The sequence below is a fragment of the Eucalyptus grandis genome, chromosome 11 (genome assembly GCF_016545825.1).
Source record: "Eucalyptus grandis isolate ANBG69807.140 chromosome 11, ASM1654582v1, whole genome shotgun sequence".
In the NCBI taxonomy this organism is placed as follows: domain Eukaryota; kingdom Viridiplantae; phylum Streptophyta; class Magnoliopsida; order Myrtales; family Myrtaceae; genus Eucalyptus; species Eucalyptus grandis.
The window spans coordinates 33,151,760-33,161,531 of record NC_052622.1 but is presented as its reverse complement, the minus strand read 5'-3'; the positions used below and the strand labels follow the sequence as shown (position 1 = coordinate 33,161,531).

At 41.2% G+C, this 9,772-nt stretch overlaps 1 protein-coding gene across 1 annotated transcript; it reads right to left on the bottom strand.

Annotated features, from left to right (window-relative positions):
• Positions 1 to 650: 650 nt before the first annotated feature.
• Positions 651 to 8,129, bottom strand: LOC120289893 (bidirectional sugar transporter SWEET12-like). Its single transcript, XM_039305283.1, has 8 exons — positions 8,078 to 8,129; positions 7,848 to 7,884; positions 7,514 to 7,730; positions 7,229 to 7,387; positions 6,975 to 7,094; positions 6,747 to 6,824; positions 869 to 1,230; positions 651 to 666 (listed from the first exon to the last, which is right to left on the bottom strand). Exons 1-8 carry the CDS (start codon positions 8,127 to 8,129, stop codon positions 651 to 653), a joined length of 1,041 nt encoding a protein of 346 aa, XP_039161217.1.
• Positions 8,130 to 9,772: the final 1,643 nt, after the last annotated feature.

Sequence of the window (9,772 nt, the reverse complement as noted above, 5' to 3'; positions counted from 1 at the left end):
ATGTTTATCTACATAGATGTGATTTGTGGCACCCGTGTCTAGCCACCAGCCATTAGTGTTCGACACTAGAGATGCTTCGGACATCACCACAGCAAACAGTCTCTCAATATTGTCATGCTCTGTCAAATTCAGTTGCTGGGCTGCACCTTCATTCTTGCCTTTTTTCAGGCGCTTCTTGCAATCCTTAGCACGATGGCCAGGCTTGTTGCATATGAAACACGTTCCTTGGAATTCTGGAACTGCTCCTTCGGCTTGCCTTTTCCTTGAAAAGACATCTTCCTTTTTCTATCTTGCTTGGATTTGGAAGATTCCACAACATTGGCCTTTGGCTCAGAAGAAGGATTCGCACTCATTCTATTGTCCTCCTCGATTCTGAGGCGCATAATGAGATCTTCAAGGCTCATCTCTTTCCGTTTGTGTTTCAAATAATTTTTGAAGTCTGACCAGCCCGGAAGTAGTTTCTCAATCATAGCCGCCACTTGGAATGATTCACTAAGTATCATTCCCTCAGCCGAGATGTCACTCAGAATTAATTGCAATTCTTGAACCTGACTCATGACAAATTTAGAATCCACCATCTTGTAGTCCAAGAATTTGGCAACCACAAACTTCTTGGTGCCAGCATCCTCAGTTTTGTATTTTTTTTTTCTCTAAGGACTCCCATAACTGTTTAGCATATTCAATATTACAATAAACATTATAAAGAGAATTCACTAAACAGTTAAGGATATAATTTTGGCATAAGAAGTCCCCATGCTTCCAAGCCTCCAACGCACCGAGCGTCGTGACATCTTGCTCATTTGGACTAATTATCGGGCACACCTCCGATAAATATTTCGTCAGATTGAGCATGGTCATATAGAAGTACATCTTTTGTTGCCACTGTTTAAAGCCCACTCCGGTGAATTTCTCCGATTTCTCATTAGTTGTAATTGGAGGTGTTGCCATCACGGTAGGCAAGGTTCGTTGAACCATCCCTCCAGAAATAGAGCCAAAAGCCATTTGGCATACACTGTTTTGAAAAACAGTCCCGGGCATACCAGTCGTATGACTTGTACCCACACCACCAAAATTGGTGTTAGCCCAAGGGCCCGTAGCATTGGCTACTACAAATTTAGACCCTGAGGGTTGAACATCTTCCATAGCAACGGTCGAATCGACCATAGGAACGTCTCCTAAATCATTTGGGACATTGAATGGCACTTGATTGTTTTCAGCCATCTCAATAATCTGACAAGAACAACAAACAGTGAGTGAGTTAATCGCCTTAAGATTGTTGGAAATTAATCCAGAGAAAGCACACTGTTTGTTGCAATCAGAACATGAAAGTAAAGAAGATGATAACAACTTTATAATTTCATTCCCTTTACAAATCTTGGAGAAGAAGAAAATAAGATATAACATAAAATTGGAGGTGAGGTACGGATAACCGAATCTCCTTAAAGCGATTAGTTCCTGCCAAATGTGCCCCGCAGATTCACGAACTATGCCTCCCAAGATACAACACCTCGAACCTGTTTGGATTAGCACTATACAAACGGGACTCTATCGAACCGTTCAATTGAACCAGCACACTCAGGAAAAACAGAAGAGTAGAAAATGACATCAAAGCTCTTTTTGGAATCGAATCGGGAAAACCAAAAAACCTCTATGAAGCTCTATACTCATATTTATTTATAGAGCCTTTTAGTTCATGTACTAAAGAGATACATGAATTAAATAGACGCGTGTATCTACGAGATTCGTGAATAAAGAGATACGTGAATCATGTATCCAAAGATACGTGAATTCAAGAGATTTATGAACTCAATAAATACATTAACTAAACGATACATGAATCTAGGAAATTCATGAATTCAATAGATACGTGAACATAAAAGTATAGGAAATTCATGAATCCAAAAAGAGATACGTGAACAGAAAAAACGTATCTTAATTTATTGGCTTCCGTTGATCCATTAACCATAATTATAACCATAATTACAACAAACACCACACCACTATCTAATGGTGACTAGTCATCCACATTAGTAGTTTCATCTACTATTTTAATGTAATAACTAATTTGAAAAAAAAAATATTATGGTGTCGTGGTCCTTTTCTTCTTTAGCTTCCACTATAGAAGTAATTAAACGTGTGTATCGTATAAAGTATATATTTAAATTCTTCCACAAGATTAACCGGTTGCCATGAACTTGTGCAACAAATATATGGACAGAATTGCACCGTCATTAATTATAAGTAACAATACCGTCTTCTTAATTAGTAAGATCACATGTGGTTGATTTGTGGGTCATCGGTCTTGGTGTTAAGGCCGAGTGGCAACATACAATGCACGTGTATTCAATTGATGAATCATGTAGCCTAACATCAAGTTCTACGTTTTATAATAGTTAGATGTTAAACCACCATTTTGTCTAATGGTTCAAGCTTTTAAAACATTTGACAAAAGTCTTACAAAATCTCATATTGTATCAGACTAAGGGGTCTTAACTTCAAATCTTTCTGGACCTCTGTTTGTCTTCCCTTGCTTATTTTCACCATTAGAAAATTCAAATAAAAGCTAAAAGCTTTTGTGCAACTCTGACGCATTACAAATACATTTTTCCTAAATTGTCCTAATCATGCGAGTTTCAAAAGTAAAGATATAATTCAATAAGTCACGATGAAGGGCCCAAGGGCACGCGAGAATAACTAAGTAGCGGATAGAGGCCTCCAAACGAGGATGTAGTTAGGCGGGGGATCCCAATCGGACTGGGACTCTCCACATCTTGCTCAATAAAATTTACCAGAATTCATGTCATTTCATGATTCGTGCCAACCTTCGTACCGAACGGTCGTGTCCGTACGTGAATTGTCGTGTCCAACCTTATCATACACGAAGATTTATAGGGAAAGACAACGACCAGCCCACCAATGTGCTTAGGTTTGGGTCTTTTCCTTCTCCTTATAGTTGCCAATAATGCGTTGCTTTCTTGTTGCGCTAATTAGATCATATCTGAAGCAAATCTTCGAATTAGTTCTATGAGAAAAGACTTCACTACAAAATGGGCTTTCCTACGCGCGCACTTCGTCAAAACGTCTATCTTCGTGAACCGCCAATACGAAGCTTGATTGAAGAAAGTTCTCCCCGCTGAGGGTGGAAGAAAATATTGCCTTGGCAAGATGATAGTCGTCCCCAAGCTTCTTGGGTGAGTCACCATAAACTAAGTCAAGTTACTCGTGAGCACGTAGCTCAGCCTCAGTTCGATGATATATTACTCGATCAAATCAACTTTTTTGATCTTGAGTTGAGCTCAAGCTACTCAAATCTCATGTTGAGTCAAGCTCAAGCTTGCAATTATAATTGTGATAAAATCAAACATAGGGATCCTAAAGTTACACAGTGCATCCACACACACAAAAATCCAAGGAAGATATTCGGGCTCTATGAAGCTCTAGAAGATCGAGTTTCTTTAAGCTCAAGCCAAGCTTGGTAAAACTCTATTACCAGATCAAGCTCAAGTCAAGTTTGGAGCACCGACTTACGTGCCCTTCAATAAATTACACATTTCCAAGATATTTTTTCCCAACATTTAGAAATGCCGCCCATTTTTACTCAAATACTGTCAAGAGTGGTGTAGGAAAGACTTTTGGCGGCTTTTGGGGCATAAGAACTCTGCTGTAAATTGTAGTGATGACTCGACCCAAGCTTGGCTCAACTCAACTCGATCGGCACCCAAGTGCCCGACACCAAACTATTGAAGTTTCACAGACTGGTGAGTACTCAATAGACAAAAGATATTGCCTTAATGTTATGAAGCTATGCCATTCTTAAAGAAGTGTAACGGGCTAGAACGAGAGGCCCGGATGGAAGTTGTGCCAAGCTTTTGTATCCGGTAATCTCATGCCAGATGATATGACTCCCTTACTAACACACAGAGAACGAGTATCCATTTGACTTTTATCGAAACGTTGCTCACTAAACGACGCCGGCGATGATAGGCTTGATTATTTGTTTTCCAAAGAGTGGGCTTCTCCGCTTTTAAAGGAGGTAGATCATGACAAGCATCTTTGACGACGGATTTCAATTCAGGTCACGAATCATGATCTTTATAGGTGAGTCCAGGCAAACTTGCCATTTCTAATTTGAGACATAAAGACGTAGATAATTTTTTCTTTTTCGAAATACGGATCAAAGAGACAGTAGAATGAGTTCATTTACGATAGGAACGAGATCAGAAAGATTTTAATTGCTAGACAAGACATTGCAATTCCAGAGCACCTATGCAGGCGGTGTTAATCACCACTTGCATATACAAATTACGACGCGTGCATTAACTACATAGAAGAAAGAACTAAATTAGCTTAACTAGCTACTCGAAAGACAACAACAGAGGCATATGCAGCGACTTAACCCGTGTCAAACTTCACATGAACAATTCGCCACTGGTCCATTATCGGAAGCTTCCAAGCTTATCTCACCCTCGTATACATCGTCTTTCCGCTCCTTGACCTCATCAACGTCGATGATGCTGTCGTTAGAGGCGATATTGTGACTTTCAGTATCGGCAATCGGCTTTGCACCACCGAAATTATCAGGTGTCGCGACCTCTTTTTTCTTCGGCGCCCCACATTCGGGTGCGAGCGCCTAAGGAGGCTAATGGCTCGGCTGAATTTAGTTAAGCCCGGACTCTCCCAAGTCCACCAATTCACGACTTAATGGTTCAAGTTTTTAACCTACAAATTAATTTTAAAACGGAGTCGCCACTAATCGGTTTGGGGTGGGTCGATTAGAAACCCAAGCGAAGTATCGGGAGAAATACTCGCTCCTGCGCAACCAGAGAAATTAGGATCGGGGACTTGATTACACTAGTTAATCACTAATGCCCTTTCGGTACCTAATCTTGTTTAAACCCTGAGGTTTTTTGATGTTCGAGGACTTTCCATGCATTTTTGGGAGGAAAAACATTTTTTTGAGTCATTTTCTAATTTTTGGACTCAAAAGGGATTTTTTTTGGGATTTTTTGATATTTTTTGAAAAATACAATTCTTTTTGGCTTTTTCTGAATTTTTGGCTTTTTCATGAATTTTTGGCTTTTTTTTGGATTTTTGGCATTTTTTGGAAAATATGAAATATTTTTGATATTTTTTATTTTTCTAAAAATAAAATATTTTTTAATATTTTTTTTCGATTTTTTTGGAAATTAAAACATTTTTTAATATTTTAAAACATTTTTCGGTTTTCTGGAAATTAAAATATTTTTTATATTTTTATAAATAAATTATTTTTTATTAAAATATTACATAAAATAATTAAAAGCCAACCCGGGTCGGATCCGCGGGTTGGGTCCGACCCGGGTCGACGACCCAAAACGCGCACGGGCCCGCGTTGTGGGCCCGACTCGGATTTTTTGCTTTTTTTCTTAAAAACTCAGCCCACACACACACACGAAATTGGGCCTATTAAAAAAGATGCCCGGCCCGAGTTTAGAAACCGGCCCGACGAGTGCAGGTCCGACCCGGGAAACCCTACCCGGAAACGGAGGAACCGGGTCGAAAGGACCCGCGAACCGACCCGTTCCCGGCCTCCTCTCTCCTTTGTTTGCTCGTGGCGCCGGTGGGAGGGACCGAGGCGTCACCGGGCGACGGCGGCGATGGCGGCGGCACGGGACTAGACGGCGATGATGGCGGCGACAACGATGACAATGCAGACGACGACGACGACGACGGTGGAGATGACGACGACAATCCGCTCAGCGAGGACGACCGACCATGGGTCTGTGACGGGGGTTTCAGTGGTGGCACGGTTTGAAAAGGGGGAAGATGCGACGGCGGCGACACGACCGACGGTGGTGATGGCTACCGTTACCTATCTGTAATGAGGTGGCGAACGGTGGCGGTGACAGGGCAGCGACGGCGTCGGGGCTGTAGTGGATGGCAAGCAACAACGATCGAATGGTGATGGCGCGGGGGAAAGCGGATGGCGACGACGATGCAATCGGCAGCGGCGGCAGAGGGCACCCGACTCCCAGATCTGGCCTCCTCGCTCCTGGATCTTCAGATCTGGATCTCAACCCCTGCTCCTTACCCAATCCGACCCTCTCTCTCCGGGTTCGCTTGTCGTCAGCCTCCCCCGAAGTCTCTCGGAGGGAGGTCGACAAGTTCGTGACCGGATTTCTCTCGCGCGCTTACTCTTTGAATCTCCCCTGAAGTCTCTCAAGGGAAAGTCTCCGAGTTCGCCGTGTCCTTCGACGGAGGTGGTGCCCCGCTATTTATAGGCGAGGGGGCGGCCGGTCGACGGGGATTCGACCGCCGGTCTTCGCACGCCGAACGGACACCCGCGGCCGAACCGGCGTCCCATCCTCGCTCCTCCAACAAAGCGTGCTCGGCATTGAAGGCGGCCATTAATGGCGCCTGAGATCTGTCATCTCCGGCCGACGTCGGCCTACCCTCCTCGGTCGTAGGTTGCCTTCGAGCGCGTGAGTTGCGAGGCGTAGGAAGAAGAAGGGAGAAGAAGGAAGAAGAAGAGGAGAAGGGGGCCGGGCTTGGAGGAGAAGGAGGCTGGGCTTGGGCCCGCGAAAGGGAGAGAAAAAGGAGGGGGCTGGGCCTAGCTGCCATTTTTTGTTTTCTTTTGCTTTTATTGATTTTTTTGTTGTTTTTGTTATTTATTATTTATTATCTAGAAAAAGGAAAAATAAAAGAAATTAAGGCCTAATTAATAACCTAATCAAAATTTTAGGTGTCAACATCGGTTGCTCCAAAACCATCACATTCGTCTTCCTATATATCAGATACAGTCCCATCTGAAACACTCCAAGGATAAAACCCAGTACGTTTGGAACCTATATAAATGATCATACTTGCGTTAATGAATGTATATCAGAAAATAAAGCGATATCTAAACCGTAGTCTCCACGACAAACTTTTTTCTTTGGGTAATAGAAAACACTTTTTAGCATAATTTTTAGTATTTGCCGAAAGTCGATGCATACCGCAACACGGATGTCCTTGAGGAATAAACCGTAAAGGAGCCAAGTCGCAGCGCTGAGAGTGAGGAAAAATGAGAGAGAGCAGGGCATGAACTCTACGCTTTTGGTTCGGATCATCATTCTCTGCACAAGATTCGTCGAAAATAAACGCCATGCGAAACTTGTCTCACATCACTCGGTAGCAATGGGCATGAAGAAAAGTATAAACAGGGAAAACTAAAAATAAAATAAAATCAAGAGTTACTTCAATTATTCACCATAACACTTAAAGGAGCTGCGAAGACGCTGACGGAGAATCCAACACAAAGCCACCCAAGAAGTTGGACCCTGGTTGATGCCTTTGTTAACAAGCCGGACAAGAGAAGAAAGGAACAAAACCCTCCAAAGCCCGTCACCATCAGCTTCACTGTAAATATCTGCATGAATGCATCCATGCAAGCATTTATCATTAAAAAACCTTCTTTAACAATGTATGCTGTTACATATCGACCAGGTAAGAATTGTGACAATATGTATATGAGATTGAATAGGTAAGTTCGTACCTTGGCTTTCTTAGGAGAATAAGCAAGGTAGAGAGCAACGTAGATAGTCTCTATGACACATCCCACTGAGTTGACAGTGATGAGAAGGAAATCATTGGACTCAGAGTTGATGGATGCGTAGTATAGCCAGAGCATGGCGCTGAGCAAAGAAACCACGTACGGAACCGATTGAAACCCTTCGGTCGAGTTCCTCTTGCATACCCTATAAAATGTTGGTCTGCCAACATAAGCGAAAAAAAGGATTGCAAGAATCCTATTAACCACTCGTTCATGTTCATACTTCCAGACCCTCCTGTTAAGCTAAACAAAAAGTTGATCAAGAGGATGAACTTACACTGGGGTCAAAAAGACCACGAAAGATATAAGATTACCTGGGACAAAGAATTATTAAAAAAAAAAAAAAAAAGATGACAAATGAGTCAGTCCATAGCCTTACGAGGGAATCAATATCTTGATGAGATAGGGGTTAGTGATGGCACAAGTGTAATATGCATGTTAACCCCAGTTTGAGGAAGATACTAAGTGAGATTACAAGTTAGATCATGTCAAGCCAAAACTATATACCTAGAAGGCCAAAAGCAAAAGCCCAGGGATTATCGGTTGAGAAAATGGCCATTGCCCCTCTCTCTACTTCTCAGGAAATCAAGGGTGGCAGCTCAACCGAAGGAAATATTTGAGAACGAAAGGTTTCACAGCTCAACACGAGACGCCCTAGTTATGTCTCTAGCCCTCAGTGATGAGCTGTGCTATGTGAACTCTTGTCACGCAGACCATGCAATATATAGAGAGAGAGGAGAAAGACCACACCGTCTTGGGCCATGATGCAGAGTATTATAATCACCCAAAATACTTGGTTGGGTGGTGTAGCACAGACGGACTGTGCACCCGAAAGATCAACACCTTGTCAGATGATTTTTGTTGCGGAAATGGGTGATCGAACATTAAATAAACAGAGCTAGAAAATAAATCAGACATTGAATTTACATGATTCGGTCATAGTGATCTACATCCATGAGGAGAGTAGTGATGAATTTTACTATAAATCAAGTGATGTATAGAAATTACAACCATACTCGAGTCGCTCAAATGCGCTCAAGTTTCTCAAGTCTCAATTACACCTAATAGCTCACGCAATGTTTAGCCCCATAATTTCTCATGATATAATCTTTCAATCTTGCGAAAGAATTAAACAAATCCGTTTCTTTAGTTTTGAATCTCATAACGAAATATCTTTCACAAAGTGTTATATCTTGATTTTTATTAAAGGAGACTTAGGTTCTGTGTTAGCTTTGAATAGAGATGGTCAAATGCGAACGAGACTATATCTATTATATAATGTCGAATCTAAAGAAGTTGCTTAATATGCTCACCAATGATAATCAATGTCAAAATCTATCTAAACTCACTTTAACATAATAATAGAAACTTGTTAAAATTAAAGTGGTTTATACAATATCGAGGACGATTTGACAACACTAGATATTAATAAAAGCACCTAGAAAGTATTACTTTATAATAAAATTGAGGACACAATGTCAAAATCTAATTGACGACACCAGATAATAAGGATAACACCCAGACGCTGCTCCTAGATGGATATGAGGACATAACGTCGGAATCCAATTGACGACGCTGAACAATGATAACAACACATAGTAAACATTGCTCCTAGATGAGTACGGGGACACGATGTCGAAATCTAATTGATGACATTTGACAATAGTAATAACACCTAGCAAACACTACTCTTAGATGAGTATAAGGACACAATGTCGGAATATAATTGATGACATTGGACAATGGGTTAGCACTATAATCTAATCAACAATACCTCTTGGGATATAGACACTTGTTAGAATTGAATCTATGATGGGAATCTTAAGCTACTGTTAAACTAGACTAAGCAAGGATAAAAGTAAGATAAAATAATTTTGTGTGTTTTTTGGGAGGCTCTCTGTAGGATTTTCTATGGTATTTATAGGACAATTTGGTAATTGTCCATAGTCGGTTGATTCCTCCTTAAGAGTTGCTCCACTCATTCTATATTAAATCGCCTTATCCACATTTGGTTTCTCAATGTTCTTATGGCTTGTCCAGTAAGAAGTAATTGTTATTCTTGAGTTTGGCGCCCTTTTAACCATTCTTGCTTAAATTCACCATCAATGTTATGTCTTTAATAGTGTCTCTTGGTTTCAACACATGGCAACCAATTGCTTCATCATAAAATTATAAATCCTTGTAAGTCGATTGAAACCTAGC